This window comes from Capsicum annuum, chromosome 4, assembly GCF_002878395.1.
Source record: "Capsicum annuum cultivar UCD-10X-F1 chromosome 4, UCD10Xv1.1, whole genome shotgun sequence".
In the NCBI taxonomy this organism is placed as follows: domain Eukaryota; kingdom Viridiplantae; phylum Streptophyta; class Magnoliopsida; order Solanales; family Solanaceae; genus Capsicum; species Capsicum annuum.
The window spans coordinates 231,238,997-231,261,434 of NC_061114.1; the positions used below are offsets into that span (position 1 = coordinate 231,238,997).

General features: G+C 37.1%; 3 protein-coding genes across 3 annotated transcripts; all 3 read right to left on the reverse strand.

Annotated features, from left to right (window-relative positions):
- Window positions 1-32: 32 nt before the first annotated feature.
- On the reverse strand, window positions 33-5,615 carry LOC107866738. The gene is made up of 8 exons (XM_016712690.2): window positions 5,017-5,615; window positions 4,856-4,916; window positions 4,552-4,692; window positions 3,670-3,777; window positions 2,130-2,358; window positions 1,781-2,032; window positions 823-1,154; window positions 33-263 (listed from the first exon to the last, which is right to left on the reverse strand). Exons 1-7 carry the CDS (start codon window positions 5,502-5,504, stop codon window positions 1,069-1,071), a joined length of 1,365 nt encoding a protein of 454 aa, XP_016568176.1. The 5' UTR covers window positions 5,505-5,615; the 3' UTR covers window positions 33-263; window positions 823-1,068.
- Window positions 5,616-7,521: 1,906 nt separating this feature from the next.
- LOC107866737 (myosin-9) lies at window positions 7,522-14,852 on the reverse strand. Its single transcript, XM_016712689.2, has 3 exons — window positions 13,847-14,852; window positions 12,071-12,757; window positions 7,522-8,510 (listed from the first exon to the last, which is right to left on the reverse strand). Exons 1-3 carry the CDS (start codon window positions 14,705-14,707, stop codon window positions 7,926-7,928), a joined length of 2,133 nt encoding a protein of 710 aa, XP_016568175.1. The 5' UTR covers window positions 14,708-14,852; the 3' UTR covers window positions 7,522-7,925.
- Window positions 14,853-15,922: 1,070 nt separating this feature from the next.
- LOC107866736 (protein ACTIVITY OF BC1 COMPLEX KINASE 3, chloroplastic) lies at window positions 15,923-21,888 on the reverse strand. Its single transcript, XM_016712688.2, has 7 exons — window positions 21,424-21,888; window positions 21,128-21,355; window positions 18,057-18,392; window positions 17,330-17,885; window positions 16,975-17,161; window positions 16,508-16,874; window positions 15,923-16,150 (listed from the first exon to the last, which is right to left on the reverse strand). The coding sequence occupies exons 1-7, from the start codon at window positions 21,778-21,780 to the stop codon at window positions 16,025-16,027; spliced, it is 2,157 nt and encodes a 718-aa protein (XP_016568174.1). The 5' UTR covers window positions 21,781-21,888; the 3' UTR covers window positions 15,923-16,024.
- Window positions 21,889-22,438: the final 550 nt, after the last annotated feature.

Consider the following 22,438-nt stretch of genomic DNA (forward strand, 5'->3'; position numbering starts at 1 on the left):
CTACGTAGCTACTGGTAAATGTCATGCAATAATTTGGGTTATGTATCACTCACAAGGTTTAGTTGGATTTACGGAATTTGTGTCGAGATATACAATATCCTGAAATGAAGGAAAAGTAAAAGATAGAAAACAACTGTAATTGAAAATTTGTGCAAGTGAGAAGGCCCTAGTGTTATTAGTATTGGAGCATTGAAGATTCATACAACCGCCCACAAAGCCATCTCGTAATTGAGGCAAATCATATTTTCAGCCTCCAGACTCACCTGTGACACAGCAATCAGTTAGAGGAGTCTCGTAAACAAGAAACCATTATAAATATCAAGTACACAAACTCATACAAGTGCAGGTGTTATAATCTCGGCCTTTTGACACTAGTCTGAGTGGAAAACTAGACAAGTACGTTGCATGTATATCTCTTGTTAATACAAAATGTTGAAAGAGAAATGTGATTTTTCAACCAAAAACCATAGAAGAAGAATGTGAAGCATTTTGAATCCCTAACGTTTGGACGTGCAACAGAACATGCCTTTGAATTGGACTTCTAATTCACAAAATGCATAACAAAGAATTGGTTGCAAATTTAGGCGTTTGAGCCATGAGAAATTGTTTTACAAACTATCTTTACTTATTTGAAGACTATTTCGATGCAAGAAGTTATGGTTTTAGTCTTAAAAAAGGGCAGCCCGGTGCACTAAAGCTCCTGCTATGCACAAGATTCGGGAAGGGCCCCACCACAATCAGATAGTATAAAACATTCTTTTCGTTTCTTCAAATAAATAAAAGATGTAAAATGAACTGCTTGAAAGGAGTAAGTCCAGATACCTGGTTTGTTTTCTCTTTCCACCTTTTAGCCTTCTCATTTTCAAGCAATCACAATAGAAACCCAAGTTCTTCTAACTTTTCACCTTTTTTGCAACACAAGCGATCGATTTCATCTTTTCTCAATAAAAAACAAATGTGCTTGCTGCAAGATATATGGTGGGTTTTTTTGGGGGGGAGGAGGGGTTGGGTCATGTATCACCTAATATCCATCATTTTATCTCAAGGCTTACAAAGTACTCAAAAATTTCAATCATGTTTGTATTTGCAATAGCATCTCTTGCAGCATGACCTGACAGCACAGAGGAGGAGTCCTATGGTTGCAAGAAGCAACACTGCAAAAATTGGAACAACTACAATCAGAACATGGAAATTCAACATGTAAAGGTATATCCTCACAAGTTGAACCAATACCTTTAACCTAGTACTACCTAAAATGTAAACAAAACCTTCAGCAGGAAAAAAAAAACTGGATTTATAGGTATTTATGAGTTTGAATTACCTCAACCTTGAGTATAATTTGTCAATGTTACTTTGGCCATTCGTACGGCACACACTATTTACTCCATTTACTGGAAACATGTGCTTAATTCAATACCTAAGTTATCTTATTTTATCACTCTTTTCAGTCCACTCAAAAGAATGAGAACAGGGTAAGTTCTACATTAGGACTCTCTGTATACTGTTTTAGGCCCTATTGTCGGTAGTTTGACAGATTCAAAATCACATTAGCAGCATAAACAGGATATGTTCATGTAGGGGTATTCAAACATGATAATTCTGATCAGTAGCCGCCTCAAGTATCCACTCATTAATTAACCTTTGATCTTTCTTAAGGCATATAACACATAATCACAACACCTTGGTTACCACAAACATGGAAGGTATAATATAGTATATGGTTTATCACTTTTATCATAATATAGATAACAATGAAAATGATGACTTAAAGGGTAATTACCAGCTAAAGTGGAAAAGAAAAATATCGCCAAGCGGTATCTGACAAACCATGGTAAATCAACTTCGAGAGAGCAATACTTTTGGAATTTTCCTAAGCCAATGGTCATTTGGGAGTCCATCTTTTGGCCTTGGAGTTCTGATAATGGGAGTTTCAATGCAATAGCTGGCAGCCCCTTTTCATCTCTGATGGCAAACTTCAAACCTACTGGGTCTGAATCCCAATTGATCTCAATGGTCCCAAAGTTTGGTTGTCCTAGATTATATCCACATACTGAAGATTAATGATCTAGACACAAAGCTTCCATAACATATATTTAAATGGGCACAAGAGATGGGTAAGAAAAGTTAACCATAAGTGCACGAACAATATCTGCAGCTTTTGTCCTTTACTCTCATTATAGCTGGAGTTAACCATGCCAAAAATCTCACAACGAAATGCAGCGGGGGAGATACTGCTTTCTCCACTGCTTGGGTAAGGCCACTTGATGTAATCTCATACAAGGGATAATCAGCAGCACAATTATATCTTGCAATTTCTCCAAAGTGAACATCTCCACTTAGGAAGAAAACCCCTTTCCTCTGTACAAGGAAAACAACTAAATATATTATTTGTACAGCAAGAGGTATTAGACATTGCCAACCTAACTGACAAGTGGGGATGAGAACTAGATAAAGCAAATCTGACTTCTGAATAAACATGTAGCCCAAGGAAAAGACAAAGATGTATGCAAAAGGAAATCAGGTATTATCGGGAACATCAAATTTCCAGCTATGGCCATTGCTCTCAAAAATCCTAGTGTTTCTTTCCTTCCAAGTAGACCACCATAAAGCTGCAGGGGTCGAGTTCTTTCCTCGGACCTTTTTTCTGCCAGCAATGCAGTAGATCCAGAGCAAACCTGGGCATAGTCCAATTAAGGCGGAAAATGTTGAAGAGATTCCATAGCTGCATAGTGAATTTGCAATGGAGAAAAAGATGATTTGTGTCCTCGATTTGGCTATCACAGAGTACACACTTACTGCAGGTGTTGAGGCCTCATGTTTTTCTTGTGGTATGACTAGTGAGCAGGGAAAAAAATAAGGTAGCTCATCATGCTTCTATTCAGTCGCCAAAGCAGTAATTAAGCATTATTAAGGCAGTATGTATGCTATGTTAGAAGGTGAATGTGTTAAAGAAAACTAGAATTGATAATAGTATATATTTTGTCAAATTGCATGAGAATGCATTACCTCTAATTTGTTTCATTTGGATTTGTTTAGTGGAGTTTTCTTTTTCCATTTGAAGGAATAACTTGAGAGTGTTGTTGAATAGCCACAATATCCCTTTTGAACTCAAGAATAAACAAGGAACACACATTTAAAAGAACAAGGGACTAATTTGTCTTTTCCATGACTATAACACCACAAAAAAGTGGTGTAACGCAAAAGTAACATCTGCTAGTGCAATGAAAAAATTTGTTCTGGCATGTCAACAGGATTTTATGGGCAAACAGAGAAGTGACCATCTTTGGCTTCCGTCTAGATCAAACTGTTGGGTTTGCTTTGAGGGGTAATTTGAAAAGTAGGCAGTAGAGATAATAAAAAGAGAAAGAGGGTTACGGTGAATGGCTGCATGTGGGAAAGGTAGGATGCAGTTCAGGGTAGGTTGAGGAAGAAGAAGTGAGGATCATGATGGTTTGTTTTCTTCTTCTTTGATTTCTGATGATTCACATTATATTATTCAGCTTTCGGTGTAGTCATCATTAACATAACGATCATCTGTTAGTAGCAATAATGAAGACCTAATCGCCAAAATCCGACTATAAGGATTTGCTTAAAATAAAATGATCTACCAATGTGGGACCACATCTGGGACTAACCGAATCTCTATAATGGGAAAGAATGGTATATTACCTTACTATGAGATAACAACTTGAAAAGACGACTCTTTTCCCTCGGAAATCGTCCCCATGACTCCGGATAAAATAGAGGGCCCGTTGTAGCTGAATGGTTGGATATAACCTGTGTAAATAAGAATGCAGCTCATCATAGGAAGACACCTAAAATATTCATGTATAAGCATTTAGAAGCCATGCTTATTTCTTCTTTTCCTCCTCTTGATTTTTGATACAGGCGGTGGGTTCACATATTAATTTACATTCTCAAAAAATTGCCGAGAAAGGTGTGCATATTCACTTGGCTAGCCATTAGAAGAGCGATTTTGGTAGCGGAAAATCTTAGAAAGAGGAAGGTTGTTTGTGTTAGTTGGTGCTATATGTATAAAGAGGCGAGCAAGGATGCGGTCATCTCCTTCTACGTTGCGGTCATACCATGAGGCTATGGGGGAATATGTTTAGGTGGTTTGGTACTGCATGGGTACTGCCAAAAACTGTGAAAGATTTGATGTTCAGCTGGAAAAGTGGGAGAAGGAGAAGAAGACTAAGGGCTTGGAATGCGGTTTCACTAGCTTTAATGTGGACTATGTGGCGAGAGAGAAATATGAGAGATTTTGAAGGGGTAAAGTCAAGTTCTCTCAGTGGAAGAGTAGTCTACTGTCCCTTATTTTTTGGTGACAGAAAGTCCCCTGTTGTATAGATTGTTGGGTGGAATTTGTAGAGAATCATATCGTTTTGTAAATTCTCTACCTTTTGTATGGCCAGTTCGACTAGACTATGTTTCTAAATGAAAATACTTAAATGTTTGAACTTGATAACTACAAATATAGCCGCAGGTGCAAGCCATATGTTTCCTAGAATAAATGAATGACTTCTACAAAGGTGAAAACATATCTGATACCTGAATAGATGATACAATAATAGTAATAGTTGTAGGAGGACCTTTCAACTCCCTCTCCAACCACATCCATTGTGCATCTCCTAAGATACTTCCATCACTAGACAAAGGATCTCTGTGATATCTTGTATCCAGGAGAATGATCTAAAGACAACCATCCATTAGATCAAACAGTACTGAAGGTGCTCACTAGTCCAAACTCATATACAAGATAATTTCCAAAAGAGAAATGGAGTAGTTAGTTGATGGTAGCGATTGCAATTTCAAACTTCACATTTAACACGTTAAAAAAGGAACCAAAGGATACCTTAACATGTTTACCCACAGGACCAAATATGTAGGATGCATAAACACCAGCTTGTTTGCGCCTAATGAAAGAAGAATGGTGAAAAGTGACTAGAGAAAAACAATTTCAAAGAAGAAGAGACTGACAAGGAAGCAGGAATCAAGCATGAAGAAGGAAGATACCGAGGACTAGCTCGGGGTTCGTCGAGAAAATCGAGTAAAAGCCTTTGGTTAGTGATCTTGTTTTGAAATTCTTTTCCTGCATCATTCAATCCATAATCATGGTCATCCCAGGTGCCAATAACCTTAGTTTTGCTGCGTGTGAGATTAGAATAACCAGGAACGTTCTTAGCTTTTAGATATCGGGACTTCATTTCCAGCTCAGAACAAGGGTAAAACCTAGGGACATTCTTCCAGGGCCCAATCGTCCTCTCCTTTCCGAAAAGCTTGAAAGGGCGTCTTATATCTCCGTAGATGTTGTCCCCCATCCAGATGAACACTTGAGGATCAAAACGGATAATTGCATCCCATATAGGCTGGGGAGCGCTTTGGTTGGCGCATGATCCAAAAGCAATTCGAGACACTAGCTGCTGCTGCTGCTCCGAGCACATACTGCCGCTGCAGCATGACAATAACAATAACAACAATATTACCCACCACCGGCACCGCATTCTTTCTTTCTACTACAATCTTTTGTATCCCACGTTAATTCACAAATTGTTTCTCTCTTATATTTTACACATGCGAACTTCCGTACTCCTCTCATCTTTGACTTTCATTAATATGTAGGACTTATTACAATTTTAAATTCTTAATATACACTACTCCTATTTGAATCTTCATTTAAAATTTATGTTCTCTGCATTATTCGTGCACCTTCTTGTTTTTTTAAAATAAAAATTGAATCCCCGCTTGGTCTTTTATTCTTAAACTTGGATCAGATTTTAAAATTCTAATATAATCATTTTGGTCCTACACATCAAAACACCTAATATAAATATAATATATAAAACCACCGATTAAAAAATAAAAATGCTAAATGTAATTAAATATGTATCTTTTTGACTTCAGATCAAGAGACTTATTATTTAAATCAATAAAGAAAATGCTGCACCTCGCCAATATTGTTTGATTTAGCAAGAAATTGAATTGAAAAATGAACACTCCTAAGAAATTTAATATTAGACATGTTGTAATATTTGTGTCTACAAGACTTTTGCCACTTATAAAGGACATCCATTAGTGCATTCACTGTGCGCGAGATTCATTAGGAGGGGAGTTTTATTGGCGATAAGTCGATTAACTCATATAATTGAGGAAGGTGGTAACAGATGAATCTTTGCTATTTGTAATTATGTAAAATAAAGATTACTATTTTCTTCACCAATAGACAATGAAAGTTCTTCGACCAGGAACGTCTGTTGGTATGATTACAGTCAAAGAAAAAATGACATTGTTTCTCATTTGATTTAAAGTCGGCAACGAATCGTCGTGTTGAAGTAAGGAACCATGACATGTATGTTTAGAATAGATTTCATTTTGAGAGAGTTGAAAAAACACTGTCTCATTGAAAGAATCTATACTTCTAGCTTTTCACAACGCACTTCTTTAGACAAAGACTATTTCTTTCTCTTTTCGAAGGATAGATCTTTCTCAAAACACAGAATGTGAATCAAACCTATATTTGAATTAAAATTGAGATACTGATGTAAGTTCTTCCCTCCTGAATCAGATAGATTCATATCTGAAAGCGGTTGACAATAAATTTTTTCAAAATACACAATTGACCTCTCTGTTAGAGGTGTTTCAGAAATGTCTGTAATTGAGTAAATAGCTCTATGAACGAATGGATCGGATCGACTTGAAAAATAAAAAGATTTGTACAAGTTATATGTTTTATCACCACTTTATGAAAAATCGTTAGGTGTGAATATCTTAGATATCTATGACTCGATTGGTGAAATAGTATCTCTCCCCCTAAAAAGCATGTTTTTTTTTCCGACGCACAAAAAAAAATTGTTACAAATGAACAAGAAATTGAGAAATTGTACATACGTATAAATAAGAATTATTGATACGGGCCTTTTTACAGAAAAAGAGAATCATCTGTTCCAATAGAAGAAAAATAAGTCATATACTCCACTCCCTTTGTTCACTTTTACGGTCACTAACTTCTAAAATAAATTTTCTTTTTTTCTTGACACTTAATATATCAAGAGAAGACAAATTTTTTTTTCTCTTTTACCCGTAGCAATAATTATTTATTCTTCAAACCACTTTTAAGACATAATATTAAACATCAATTAATAGACGTAGCATTAATTATTTATTCTCCAAACCACTTTTAAGACATAATATTAAACATCAATTAATAGACGTAGTATTAATTATTTATTCTCCAAACCACTTTTAAGACATAATACTAAATATCAATTAATAGGGGTAGTATGGTAAATAGTCATGTCAATAAGTAATTTGGATGGGATTCAATTTTCCCTTTCAAATCATAATTTAGGATAGAAAAGGTAATTTTCCCCATAATACATGATCGGGTAAATTGCTTTTACTTGCGGATTCTTTGTGCATCTTTTTAAAGAGGACATTTTCCAGGAGGACACAATTTTAATTGATACAAAAGCGTGCTATCGAATTGTTTTTTCGGTCTTAAAATTTCCACGTTTCATTCTATTAAACAAAATGAAATGTCATAATGGTTGCTCGTCTCAAGGAATCATACAATACTTGCTTGTCTCAACGAATCATACAACACTACTTACTATCAAGAAGGGAAAAAACGTTTGCTCAAACCAATTCCAACTTTCCATAGTCTGCACAGATTCAACAATTCACATCTCATCATATCTGTTTGCAAGCCAGGCAGTGTCCGCCTCAGCAAGATATTGCAAAGGAGTCGAACGCCCTATAATCACTAGCGTTGTGCCCTCTCCAAGAAGGCCATTTTTGTCCCTTGTGCTCTTGAGAAAAATCGCTATCACCAATAAGTTCCTCGCAAATGCTTTATTTATGTCTGGAAAACCTGTCAGTAAAACCCAAGCCAAAAGTCTCTCTCACTAATTAAGTTTGCATAAATTTCATGATGCCACTATGTTTGCAGAAGCAGCCAACTCCGCCAATTGCTTGTGACCGAGCGTAGATACAAGCTCAGATGATATGAAAAGTTCCGGTAAATTCTCAATCTCTTCTTCATTGAAATTGTAAATTGGTTGAAGTTTTCTTGCTTCAACCTCAGCAGCATCAGCCTCTGCCATTAAAGCTTCAGCTTCTTCATGGTCACCCAACTCCAAAGCAGCTGATCTCTCAGCTCTAGCCGCTCTTGCAATTAAAATTAGCCTCTGGAATCTAGCCATAGCCAACTCTTTTTCCTTTGATGAAACCTGCACTTCAGTTTCTTGCATCCTATCAATCGTCTGGCATATTTCTTCCTCAAGCTTCCTAAGCTCTGAATCAGTACTGTCCATTTTCCTCTGTATTTCTTCCTTTTCAATGCACAAGGCTTTAGCCTCTGCAGCTAATCGTGCTGCTTCTTTAAAATTTCTTGTAGCAGCTGCAACCTTCTTCTCTGCCTCCAATCCCGGAATTCTTCTGTCAATGAAAAGAAGACGGTGCTTACGGGATTCAACTTCCTGCTGGATGCTAGACTTAGTTGAAGATAACTCCTGCAAGTGGAGATGCAGAGTAATATTACTGCAACAGAAAATGAAGAAATGCTAAAAACTATCCAACCAGTGCCCATGAAATTAATGAAAACAATGACCTTTCTTAAACTGAAAGGCAATAATCATGCTTACCACCTTCAATTACTTGAATCCAAAATAATACAAGTCCTGTGCAGAGTTGCTACACACAGTAGCATCTAAATGAGCACATGAATATATTTGGTGACTCCATGATCACCTATTAAGTCCCAAGAAGCTCAAATATTTCAGATGCAATACTTGTGGAATTCCTATGCACAAACATACAATTCTTCTTAATAATAATGCTGAGAATTTATTATTTGCAAATCATAAGTCTTACCCACGAGATTCCAGTGGAATGTTGGAAGAGTGCAGGCACAACAAATATGGAGTGGCTACCTGAGTTGTTTAATGCTATTTTGAGGACGTCAAAAATGCCCAAAGAATGAAGGTGGTGGTGTACAATGATCCAGTGTAGAAGAATAAGGATGATATTCAGAATTGCAATAATTATAAGGGCATTAAGCTGCCGAGCAACACTATGACTATTGGGAGAGGGAGGTGGAGACGAAAGAGGAGGGTTTTGTCTATTAACTAGAATCAATTTGGATTCATGTAGAGGCAATCAACTACAGAAGTCATTCATATGACAAAATCCCTAGGAGTGTCTACGGAGAGGAGGCTAGAGGTGTACATGTAGCATACATCAGGGCAAGACGACGGAGCCAAGACCTAGGAGAGGGCAGTTAGAGGAGACTCCAAACATTTCATAATCGTGATAGGGTTGCATAAACTCTTAGTTCATTTTTATTTGTCTTGGTGATGGATAAACTGACACGACTTATTCAAGGGGAGGTGCCATGATGTATGTTCTTTGCACATGACATAGTAATAGATTGACAAGACACACCACGTAGTTATGACAAACGGGAGGTTTGGAGACAAATCGTGGAGTTTAAAGGCCTCAGTTTGAGCAAGATAGTACTTCAGTAATGTAACTCACAAGAGAGATGTAGAAGTGATGATTGATACACAAGTCATCATCCAGAGAGGAGGTGTCCAGTAACTTGGGTCAATAATGCAAGAACAGGGAAATTGACTATGATATACACATCAAAATGGAACGGGTGGATGAAATGGAGGGTCGCATTCTGTGTGTTGTGTGATAACAACGTCTCACCAAGACTTAAAGGTAAGTTCTATAAAATGGTTGTTAAACTAGTTATGTTGTATGGGGCGGCCTGTTGGCCATTCATGAACACACACGTCCAGCAAATGGAAGTAACAGAAATGAGGATGTTAAGATAAATGTGTGGGCATACTACAAGAGATAGGATTAGGAATGAAGATATTCAAGACAAGGTGGGAGTGACCTCCGTGGTGGATAAGATGATGAAAGTGAGGCACAGACGGTTCAGACATATGAAGAGGAAATGCACAAATGTCGCAGTTAGAAGGTGTAAGAGTTTAGATATGGTAGGTCTAAGGAGAATTAAAGGTAGGTCGATCAAGTATTTGGGAGAGATGATTAGACAAGACATGCTACAAGTTAGACAAGACATGACACACGTGTAGCTTACCGAGGATATAACCCTAGATAGAAGGTTATGGATGTCAAATATCAGGATAGAAGGTTAGTAGATAGTCGAGCGATGTCTAGTTTTCCCTATTAGTATTATTATTATTACTCTCCTATTATATTATTCTTCATCTTTAGCATTTCCAGTTATTTCTATTGCTTCAATTATCATGTTATTTGTTGTTGCTGCTGTTCTTTTCTCTGATATTTTCAACATGACTTCTCACTACCGTATTTCCTTTTCAAACCTGCTTTGATATGTTTTACCTGAGCAGAGAGTCTTATCGAGAACAACCTCTCTACCCCACAAAGGTAGGGGTACGGTCTATGTACACATCACCATCTCCAGACTGTACTAATGGAATTTCATGCTGTATGTTGTTGTTGCATAAGTCTTACCCACATTTTTCTACATCTAATAAAAAGTTTGACCAATGCAAAAACAATCTAGAGATGAAAAAGCTTTAGGATAAGCCAAACTAAGACAGAGCATATGTGCTGCAGTTTTAGCCAAACATAAGAAAAATGAAACCCTGCTAGTTTTTTCTCGACCCTCTGAATAACCGGATTCCACACAGTGGGAACCATGCGTGAAACACCCGACGGTACTCCAAGATATGTGGTTGGAAGAACCCCAACCTTATAATTCAAAACTCGAGCAAGTGATTAGGATACCCCTTTTCAAGTTTCGTGCTTCTACTAGATACAACAACAACAACAACAACAAACCCAGTGTATTCCCACCAAGTGCTTCTCCTAGATAGCACATAATATTGTCTGCCTTACTCAGGACAACCTCAAGAAAAGAGGCATAACACAATTAAATAGATGTTATTTGTGCCACCAAAGTAATGTCAGCCATCTATTTTTGCATTGCCCTCGCATCTGACCTTTGGAACTTCTTGTACTCTATTTTGGTTTACATTGGGTTATGTCACTAAACATCACGGAATCTTTTGTACGTTGAATTTTTAGGAGAGTTGATAAAACCATCAACATGATCTGGAGATGATCCCAACGGTAATTTTTTTAGTGCGTCAGGGCAGAAAGAAATCGAAGATGCTTTAATGGTGCCTTCACTCCAAACCACACTCTTAGGGCGAGATCCCTAGCTACTTTGTTCAGTTGGCACTTTCTTTCCCAAATAAACAATGTTGGCAATTTTTTGGACTTTGTTAGCTCCCTAATTCTAGCATAAATTTTTGTTTTGGGGTTTTTGGGTTTTTGGTTTGGAGTTGACTCTGTGCCTAACTTTGTAATCATGCATCTCCGTAATGCCTCTATACTTAATGACAACTACTTCATTAGAAAAAAAAAAAAAAGCAGCAGCATTGAAACCAAGAACCATTTATTTCTACATTGTGGAGTGGCTACAGATTTGTGGAACATGTTCTTCTCTATTTTTGAACTCAGCTAGGTCCAGTCTGATAGTATTAAGGAGGCCTTTGAAAACTGGAGCACATGGAAAATAGATAGAGACATCAGGACAATCCGGAGAATGATCCCTGCTAGCATCTTTTGGTGTTCGTGGACAGAAAGGAACAGAAGATGTTTTGATGGTGTATCAACGCTAATCACTCTATAAGGCTAGGTGCTACATGCATCTTTTAGTTGGCACAATTTGTTGCCTGTAAATTCCCCTATCAATTTTATGAACTCTGTTGGCTCCTTGGTCTTAGAATAGTAGCTCCCCGTGTAATGGAGCTAACTCAGGTCTTCTTTTGTGTTCTCTCTGAACTAATTGCATCTTCATGATGCCATCAATGAAACTACTTCACCCAAAAAAAAAGTAGCATATTGAGTAATTATTGTTGTGCGTACTCTTTAAGCCCTAGTACATGATGAGCAACATATTTTTCACTTTAAGGTGAGAATGCAAAAAATAATGCATGTATCTTATTTGACGTAAACATTGCTCTAATAGGAGAATCTGAATACAGATACTAAAATCAGAAATGACCTGAAGCGAAGATCTTGCAGCAAAAATTTCCTGCTTGAGAATTTGCACCTCCTCTGAAATCCTTTCTTCACTTTTGGCAAGGTTCACTCTATAGGCCTTAGATTTCAAGATGAACATAGCCAGACTTTTTCTAAGACCAACAACTTCTTCATACATGTTTGCTTCATCTGCAGAAATCCTGGAAATATTCTTAATCTTTTCTCCTCTGGATTCTTGTTGAGCATGGTAACTATCAATATCTTTCTTTTTTTTCAGTAAAACTTCATTCTCGGCCGTCAGCTCAGAAAGGTGTGACTGCAATTTATCATAATTATTGTATATACTTGCTTGAACCTCTTTAAAGCAAGAGACAACCCCATCTATACTATATTCAACTTTTTGAATGAGAGCATCATTTTCTGCTATTTCTGCTTCCTTCTCTTTCACTAAGGCAAGCAGTTTCCTCAGTTCCTCAGCCAATACTTCTTTTCTCTTGCAAAGAACATTTACTTCCCTCCGGTCATCCTCCACTGAGTGATCAATTGATTCATTCAAAACATGTTTAGCATCTTGAACTAGTTGGGATTGAATTTCTAATTCAAATTTGCTGACTTCTATGGCTTCAACTGATGAACTCCACTCAACACTGTCTTTTGACAATATTGCTTCTGCATTCATCAGGACTGAATCTGCATAACTTGCAGCTTCCTGAAAAAAAATCAAGTTAAAATTTTCAACCTACCTAATCTAAATCAACCGAAAATACTCTACACACAAGAAATGCTTCCAACGGCAATGTGTTTCCATTATTCAGTAAAACTTACACCATTTGAAATACAGTGGTTGAAAGGTTTTTCCCCTCTTCGAGAAGAACAGTATTTGGAAACTAAGAGAGGAATAACTACTTTACACAATGCATTTATATGCGCGACTTGAGAAATGACGGAAACACATAAATATGTTCCACCAGAATGCGAGCAAGTCCGTGTCCATATGAAGAAAGAAAATTGGTCTTTATTGTATCAGATTCTTGTTGCCGGTAAGTAGCATTTCCTAAGCGAAATCATCATATACAAGTTCTCCTTAACTTCTTCCACTTGGATCCACTTTTGAAGTAATGAACACTAAGATAACTTACTTTGGCGTGCAAGATATTCTGCCTCGTGATCCTTTAAATGGGACTTCCATCTCATCTCGGTTGGCCACTTCTAATATCAACAAGCAAACATCATTTTTGCTCAATGTTGTAGAGAAAATGCGTGCAACCGGTTTTGAGGGAAAAGGTCAAACATAGGAACTTCAGATGAGGTCCTGAACTATTGCTAAACTCTAAATAATTTTTTTTGATGGGTACGAAACTCTAAATATATACAAAGGAATTCCCATTAAATATATAAAAGTAACAACGTTAAATATTGTTGGTTCAGTTGGTTAGGACATTCAGTTTTCCTTATCAAGGAAAAAAGCCATAATGCAAATATAGACATACCAGTCACAAATGTGAGAATAGAAGGAGAAAAACCTAAAATTAATCTCTTCAAACTCTTATTTATTCAGCTACTAAAAAGAACAGAATGAAAGGAAAAAAATACATATAGAGGGTACTGATTAGTTCAGATTGAGGCTAATAGTTGCTATTAGACTAGCATTAGATCTTGTGTTTGCCAAAGATCCTCTGACACTGCTGTGTAGGAATAAAATGTTGGCTAAAAAAAGTTCCACAAGCATTTTAAATTTAAACAAAAAAGGTTCATCATCTTTAGCAATCTATAATGTGCATAAACTTCAACATCTCACCTCTGAAAATCTTCGTAGCAAATAAACAGATTCCTCCTCGACTTGAATAAGGGAGTCAAGAGCCTCCTGCATCTTAATGGCAATGGTATCACTGTATGTCTCGACATCTCTGAGTTGGGTGAGCAAGTGTTGTTTTTCCTTGTCTGCGGAAGCAAGATTTTCACTGAGCCTTTCAGCGGTCTCAAAATCCTCAGCTTCACAAGCTTCATCCAGCTTCTTCTCCAACTCGGTATGGCGGGTAGACGCCCCATTGAATTCTTCGAGAGCTTTTCTTCTGCTACGGATAGATTGTTTGCGCAGTGCAGAGACGGAGATTACAGCCTCCTGGGCCAACTTAAGCTTGTCTGCAATGGTGGCCCTGATTCGATCGAATTTCAACTCTACTGGGATTTCGTTAGACGAAATAGGAGGAGTATGGGAAGACAAATTATCTCGAGAGTTGTTGTTTTTTCCGTCTCTCGAGTCCTCTTCAGGTTCAAGTTTTTGTTGGTTGAGGTGGGTATGGGGGTGAGATTGTGGCGGATCGTCGTCATCGTCGTCGTCAGCAGCAGCATAATCTCTATCTCTGCCATATCCTATCCTTAAAGCAGTTTTTTTTCTTCTCCTAGTGGAATTCTGGCGCAAGGGCAGATGAGATGGAGGTTCATCTTGAGGAGTGGTGAGAGTTAGATCCGAGAAAAGATTCTCATCAAGAGGTATAGATGGGGATGGGGAAGGAGCTGATGCATCACCAGCACCGCGATCAACATCAACATCACCGTTACCGTCACCATCGCCAGCACCAGCATCAGCATTGAAGAGAACCATTCCCTCAAACAGCGAATCCATTTCCTCTTTCTCCATACAGTCCTCCTCAGTCATTCAAGGCCGCCGGAGTTTCTTTCTTTCTATCAAATACTCTTACAAATCTCATATAATGGATCATACCAATCGCACTATTACTTTTCCTTCAGATAATAATAATACTACTCCTCTTTTACATCTTATGTGTCGCCATTCGGCACAAAGTTTAAAACATAAGTAAAGACTTATATTTTTTATTAAGTTATTTTTTATTAAAATAATATATTATTATAATTATTTTTAATTAAGTAAAATAAATAAAGATGAAAGTGTAATTATGTTTTTAAATAGTTACCAAATAAGAAAAAAAAAGAAAACGCCGACACCAACCGAGGAGTACATCTTTTCCTAATAAAATATAAAATATGTATATTTCCTAATCTTTTCCGAATTCAAGTAGGATAAATATTTGTTAAATTATAAAGTTAGCTAAAATGAAAAAAAGCTCAATATAAATCAAATTAACAAAGCATTAATTAATTTTTTTTCTCATAACACACTTCTCTATAAAGTTTCTAAGAAGTTTTTTAGCAGGCGGATTTGTAAAATTATCTTCATATTATTTTATCTAAATAAAACTAATTATGGATTACAGTGATCTTATATGCATAAAAATTAATTCTTTATTTGATTCAACGGTAATACAAACACAATAATGTATGTTCAAAAAACTGATGCTACATATTAAGGAAAAAAAATCATAGACTAACAATACAAAGTAGTAAACATTATGTTGATGAAATTGTTTGGAGAAATAGATGAAATCGTGATAAGAAGACCAATTTGGGGAGAAAACTAAAAGCCTAGCGAATAGAGAGAGAAGAAAACTGAAAAAAAAATTACTGTACTTAGCTGATAGATATTTATGACCCAAATCAGATTCTCTCTTCCTTAAAATCAGCCAAAAATTGTAGATACGCTATTATCTGTTATTTAGAGTGATATAATTTGATATATAAAAAGTATCTTTATGTTTCATAATATAAGATTTCTTTTATGTAGTGTGATTTTCACTACCATTAATCATAGTAGATAGAATATTGAAGAGTTTCATCAGGTCCAAGCGAATAGATTTGGTTTGGGTTATGGGTTAAAGTTTGATTGGGTCAGCTGGTAATATATTGCCATGTTGATATATTGATGATATGTCTGTTTAGACGTGTTTCAAAATTCAATGACTTATTTGAAAATTTTTTGCTTCAATTTGTGTCTTTTAGGCTTGTCTCTGAATTATTGATTGCTGCATCTGATGTGATTTCTATTCCATGACCTTCCTTGGGCCTGTTAAATATGTATATGGGTCAGTTACATTGTACAAACGTTCCAAGACAACAATTATGCAGCAGAAGCAGTTGTTTCAGGAGCACGAAGAACTTGTTGCAGTAAGCGCGCTGCAAGACGTTGAGATATTCCACCAACTACACGCCCTCCAATACTACGTGCTTCTGGTTCTTGAAGTACCTGCTCAAGTAATGGTTAAATAATTAACAACAAGCACATGCTATTATCTTCAGAAACACACAACCCTGCTTCAGTGGAGTTGAAACACAGAATTTCGTGAAATTTAGGAGCTTTAAAGAAAACAGTTCTCATTGTTTTGCATCGGACACCAACTTAAAAAGTTGAAAATGCTGAATCATCAAATGATGAATAACACAGCAATCCAATCACTATGGCGTAGAACACTAGCAAGCATCACGATTTATCAACAAAGCTAGCAAACGCAGAGTATGGGCCAAATGTCCTCCTGGCTAAACATTATTAGAACTTGAATCCAACTATCAAAATAACATTGCATTGAAAGATAGTGCTTCTAACCTGCAAAATTGGTTGCAAAAGACTTGGATCAAAATTCTCTGAGGATCGTAATAGTCCCCATATCTTAATCACCTGTGCTCTAAGTTCCATTAAGCTCTGTTGCTCAGCAGCGCTCATTGTAAAGGGGCCATTTGCATTTCCATTGAAAACGAAAGTCCTCATGGGACCAGGAACAGAATTAAATGATTCAATAAGTGAACCCAGAATAATAGCTTCACTGACACGAATTGCCTCTTTAATAACCAAATCCCTTAATTCTTTACCATCTGGACCCAACAACAACTTCAGGACAGGTTGCAATGCATCTTTTGCAGAAAAATCTCTGTCTTTCTTTCCCTGGACAAGCAAGTTTTCAAGTCTATTCCACCTGTAGTAACCAAGAGTAAGAGCTTCACATTGTTAGCAGCGCATCAGAAAAATGAAATACAATTAGTTAAGAAGCAAAAAGAGGGACAAGTGATGCCTGCCTGAATTTACCATCCTTGAAAAGTAACTCAATAAGAGCATCTCTCAGATATGGATTAGGATCCGTAAGAAGCCTTTTAGCAAAATATGGATATGAAGCAGCCAGTACTTTAAACTTAGGATCAGCATATAATGCTAGACCTTCTAAAACAGTGAGAGATCTCAAGATCAACGCGTAATAAGCCGGAACTGCAAAAATTTCAAACAACCAAAGCAGCAATCTCAGGCATGATGCTACAATTCTTGCAACAATATCTTGTTTAAGTTTTTGGGAAGGCAAGAAAACCTAAAGAAACTTTCCGTTAAGCATTTTAACTATTGATCAGCATACATTTGATTGCAAGACTAGTAACTCACCATTAAAGGGATATTGATATAACACAGCACCCAGACCATCTACAAGTGTTTTGAAGTTTAGCTCGCTTACAGTTGAATTAAGAGCATCATCAAAGAAGTCTCGCAGTGCTGGTACAATTGGAGAAACATCCACATCGGGAGACAAAAAGTCTAAAGCATAGTAGTCACGAGCCATAGCTTCATAATCCCGATTGACCATGTGAACAACATGCCCAATAATAGCAAATCTTGCTTCTTCAGGAGTTTCACTCATCATCCCAAAATCAAGAAAAGCAAGCTTCCCCTCAGGTGTTGCCAAAAGGTTCCCAGGATGAGGATCAGCGTGAAAATAGCCATACTCAAGAAGCTGTCTGAGACTGCATTGGATGCCCGTATTTACCAGATCCAAAACCTTTAGCCCTTGCCTCTCAATAGCTTCTTGCTCATTCAACTTGACACCTTCAACCCACTCCATTGTTAATACCTTCCCACTTGTGTAGTCCCAAAAAATATCAGGGACGAGAACATCTTGTTTGTCAGCGTACAACTTTTTAAATCTCCTCGCATTCTGCCCTTCCTGCATTAACCTGTCAAAATTAACATTCAAACCCAGAGGAATGTTGTAGAAGTTTATCAACTCTGCAGCTCTTCTTCTTCTACGTCACCTTGACTCCATTCGTACAAAGTTAAATCATCTAACATGCATCCACTTAAAGGAATTATCCAAGAAAATGTTTCAGAAACTAACCTGTACATAGTTGAGCTCTTGATACACTCTGCGAGCAAATTCATCAATAAGAGCAACAACGTCACTTGAAATTATGTCAACATATCTATTAATCAGGATGCCTACTCCCCTTATTAGGTAGAAGTCTAATCCTATTGCTTCTTCAATACCTGGCCGTTGCACCTTCACAGCAACGACCTGGCCCGAGTACTTGAGTTGAGCTTTATAAACTTGACCAAGACTTGCTGCAGCAATAGGTGATGCAGATATAGCTGAGTAGATGGTATCAAGCGGACGACCCAACTCTTTCTCAATGCATGAAAATGCTTGTGCATCTGGAAATGTTGGCAAAGCATCCTGCTCAGTAGTTAAAAAAGTTAAGTTTGTTTGGGCAATCAAAGGTTGTAACTCAATCAGAAACATTATAATTTATAAGCTGATAACAAATTATATCTCAAGGTTTCAGTAGAAAGTCAATGAACCCGAGATACAAATACAAAGTAAGGTAAATGATAAATAGTTAGTAGCTAACACTTCGGTAATCAAAGCACTGCCTAGTGTACTACAACCTTTTAAAAAAAAAATCAAATATAACTATATAAGATCCAATTAATAATAATAACAAGGCCAACTTGTGGCCGTATACAAGTGGTAAACCCCCAAAAAAAAGAGAGAAACCTACAAAATATGATTCTCTCCAAAAGACACTTCATCATCTATACAGAAAGGACTAACATGGGTGCATTGCAACCTTTCATATAATAGAGCAACCAAATGATGAGGAAGTATAACTTATGTAAGCATGAAGGGCATCTGACACTTGAAAGTATCTCCGACTCTTCCCGTTTCATTGTTCACTTTAGTCAATGTTATGGCTATCTCCTTCCTCATTTCCTTGATTTTATGTCCTTGATAAACAAACCATGGTTAGAGTAACTTCCAACTGTTACTAATGAAACGCCCAACCCCCACAATTATTTACGGGTTGGGTCGAATATGGGCTCAACCCAACTAACCATACTAAAAATGGGTGAAATATAGGTTGAAAACTTATACCATATTCTGAATGTTAAGAAACCATTTTAGACCCAATTTGATAATAGATCAGGTTTGAGCACTCTTAGAATAATCACATCATTCTCTTTGCATCTCTCTCCCCTTACCAAGGTAAAAATTCTAGAAATAGCAAAATATCATGCCGGAGAATCGAGCGAACAACATCTCCAGTTCTTCATGACAGGCTCACAGATCAATTAGCAAATTGGGTCTAAAATGGTTTCTTAACATTCAGAATATGGTATAAGTTTTCAACCCATATTTCACCCATTTTTAGTATGGTTAGTTGGGTTGAGCCCATATTCGACCCAACCCGTAAATAATTATGCGGGTTGGGCGTTTCATCACAGGCTCACAGCTATTAAACTGATTAATTAACGACCCACCGAGCAAGGGTTGTTACACGCGGTAGGGATAAGGTCTACGTACATTCTACCCACAGCAACCCCACTATGGGATTACACTGGGTATGATGTTGTTGTACAAATAAGTGTCAATCTGAACCAATTGATCAAGAAATACTCCAAGTAACTGTTCATAGTTGTATTTAGGCATAATTATCCTTTTAGTTTTACTGAGCATCAAATAAACAGGGGCATCCATTTGTTTCTAAATCCAACCGTGAAGACCATATCTAATACAGCTAAGTCAGATATCTTGAAGATGTATGCAACCGTGTTATCAAAGGTGCGCTAAGCCTTGAAGTGAGGCTTAAAACGTGTTGAGTGCTTTGCCTCGCTTAGTGTGGTTCAGTGTCGTCATCAAGGTTCAAAGACATACTTTTCATTTCCAATGAGCCATTTATGAAAAAGCGACACTAAACAATTGATATTTCACTTTATTGTAATGTTTTCTCAATTTATTTGTCCATATATTTGTCATTCATGCTTATAATGATTAGTTTTGGACTTTAAAATATATATTTGTATCTTCTTTCCCTTTGCACCTTTTCCATTAAGGCCTATGCTTTATTTGCACTTAAAGCCCCAACGGACCTCGGAGCTTTTTTGCGCCTTTTGATTTTGATAACACTGGTATGCAAGAGAGAAAAAATTCTCGAAAAATGAGCTTGCAACCTCCATGAGGTAGAGAGGTTGTTTCCAAAAGATCATCGGCTAATTTACAAAAATTTATGTTAAGTAAATGCTTGCCTCTTAGATTTATTAGTAGTGTTTAACAACATTGTTCCATAGTTAGACATAAAGAAAAACATGGATTCTAATGCACGGAATGGTTTTTGCAAAATATTGTAAGAAAATGTGGTTTGACACTTGCAGGGGCGGATCTATTAAGGGTTCTCGGTGTGGCACGCCACCCGCAAACTTCGACGGAAACTCACTCTCTCTCTCTCTCCATATATATATATATATATATATATATATATATATATATATATATATATATATATAAAAAAAAAAAATTTAGTATATAAATAACAAACTTGCCACCCAAACAACCAAAGTGGCCTGTTGTTCAGGTGGCACAAGGCTGTTAATTTCACCCAACAGGCTCAGGTTCGAAATTTGCTGACACCCTGCCTTTTGTAGTAAGTTTAATCAATCACTACAGTGTAACTCTGAAAAATTTCTTGTTTTCTCGAGTTCAACATTTACTATATAAACATAATTTTTTAAAAATCATGTATAAATAGCATTGTTTTCCGTTGAAGGAGATTCAATGAACCTCTTGTCCATAAGTTGGCTCGGATTTACGATTTGGAGTCGGAGTCTCCGATTAATTTAATCAATGAGTCTACTTGGCACCCGGAGACTCCGAATCCTGAATCCGCCTCTGGACACTTGCATCAATCTGCCAGTTTTCAGCTTGTATTAAATATGGATCATTGGGGTTTTATTTAACCCATTTTAGCTCAACCCACGCAAAACCAACCTAGCCCACCCATTTATTAGCACCACAGTGTACTCTACTAGCTAAGCCGATATTTTATTTATAATGGAATCAGCGGAAATTTTCACAAGGAAAATATTAGGACAAGCATTCTGTATAGAGGAAGGAAGTAGGGAGAGAGAAAGTACCTGCAGCTCGGAGAGCTCCTCAAGATACTCGGGTGGGCATAAATCAGGCCTGGTGGATAAACCCTGACCAATTTTAACAAACGTAGGTCCCAATCTGGTGAAAGTCTCCCTAAGCTCAATGGCACGCAATCTCATTTTCCGATCAAGATCCCCGCTCAACCGGTCAAGCCATAGTTTTAGTGCGAATGAACCAAGTCCTTTGAATATTTGAAGAGCTCTGCTGAGTACCTAGGAAGCAATCAAACAAATTGGAGTTGCATCTAGTCCGAAGCTGAAGTCAATTTTAAGTGATTTACCTTAATTGGGCGAGAGCCATACTTGTTGGCTAAAAGCTCAGGGCTATAAACAGAAGCATCTGCAGCACGTGTCATAGCTCTGGCTTCAGATTGCATATCGTCGGTTCGATCTCTGCTAGATGGACCAACTTGAAGGGTTCGACCTGTAACATTACTACTACTGTTCCCGCCAGCTACATCTCTGATTGCTGCTGCTGCTACTTGTTGAGGCCTCGCCTCCACCAGAGCCGCTCGAGGTGGAACAGTTAGTCTTAAGTTAACTCTCCGTCCGCCGGAGCTTTTCCTCCCTGTAGGCCGAACCGACTCGGCGCAGGAAGTCAGCATAATATGATGATTCGACACAGAAGAACAACTCATCCTCACAGACTCCCAATTAAACTAATTAATTTTATGGAAAAGGTAGCTCTGCCAAGTTTCTTAAAACAAGCAACAACGAATGAATGACTTCGACAAAACAGCCTAATTTCCCAATTGAGTATATTATCTGGCCCATATTGTTTACACCTTCCGTATTACGTGGCTGCACCTTGCTACGCAAATAAAAGATATAATAGTGAATTTTGAATTTTGTGGTCTAAAATTATATTATTATCTTAAATAACCTAAGTGAAAAATCAAAATTAAAGAGTTGATATGCATTGTTGCATTGGGCTTTCGCCTATTTATTTTATGTCAAAAATAAATTCATTTGCATATGATATTCTTATGGCACGATCAAGGCATGAATTATTGTAAGAAAAGGGTTGGTGGCGGTTACTGGTTTCGCCCATTTAACATAGCGCAAGGAGGGATTCTACTTATTATGGCTTTATTTCATCGTAATTAGTCAAATATATCGAGATCCATAAGAACAATCGGGTGGTTGCAATTCTAATACTATGGATATAGTTGAGTAAAAATAAAGAGGTATTTTTAGGACAATACCAATTTATGACTGAAATTAAAATTAAGAAAAAAAAAACCTATATTAAATGATTAGAAAATTTATGAAAAATAAATTAAAACAAATTGTGTA

Excerpts from the sequence above, each read along its gene's own strand:
- LOC107866736 (XM_016712688.2), bottom strand. The coding sequence starts at position 21,780 with ATGAGTTGTTCTTCTGTGTCGAATCATCATATTATGCTGACTTCCTGC. Across the intron at positions 21,356-21,423 it reads ATGGCTCTCGCCCAATTAAG|GTACTCAGCAGAGCTCTTCA; the intron begins GTAAATCACTTA and ends ATTGCTTCCTAG. Across the intron at positions 17,162-17,329 it reads ATATCAATATCCCTTTAATG|TTCCGGCTTATTACGCGTTG; the intron begins GTGAGTTACTAG and ends AAATTTTTGCAG.
- LOC107866737 (XM_016712689.2), bottom strand. The coding sequence starts at position 14,707 with ATGACTGAGGAGGACTGTATGGAGAAAGAGGAAATGGATTCGCTGTTT. Across the intron at positions 12,758-13,846 it reads TGCTACGAAGATTTTCAGAG|GAAGCTGCAAGTTATGCAGA; the intron begins GTGAGATGTTGA and ends ATTTTTTTTCAG. Across the intron at positions 8,511-12,070 it reads CTGCAAGATCTTCGCTTCAG|GAGTTATCTTCAACTAAGTC; the intron begins GTCATTTCTGAT and ends CTCCACTTGCAG.
- LOC107866738 (XM_016712690.2), bottom strand. The coding sequence starts at position 5,504 with ATGCGGTGCCGGTGGTGGGTAATATTGTTGTTATTGTTATTGTCATGC. Across the intron at positions 4,917-5,016 it reads GAACCCCGAGCTAGTCCTCG|GCGCAAACAAGCTGGTGTTT; the intron begins GTATCTTCCTTC and ends TTCTTTCATTAG. Across the intron at positions 1,155-1,780 it reads TTTCTTTTCCACTTTAGCTG|TGTTGCTTCTTGCAACCATA; the intron begins GTAATTACCCTT and ends CAATTTTTGCAG.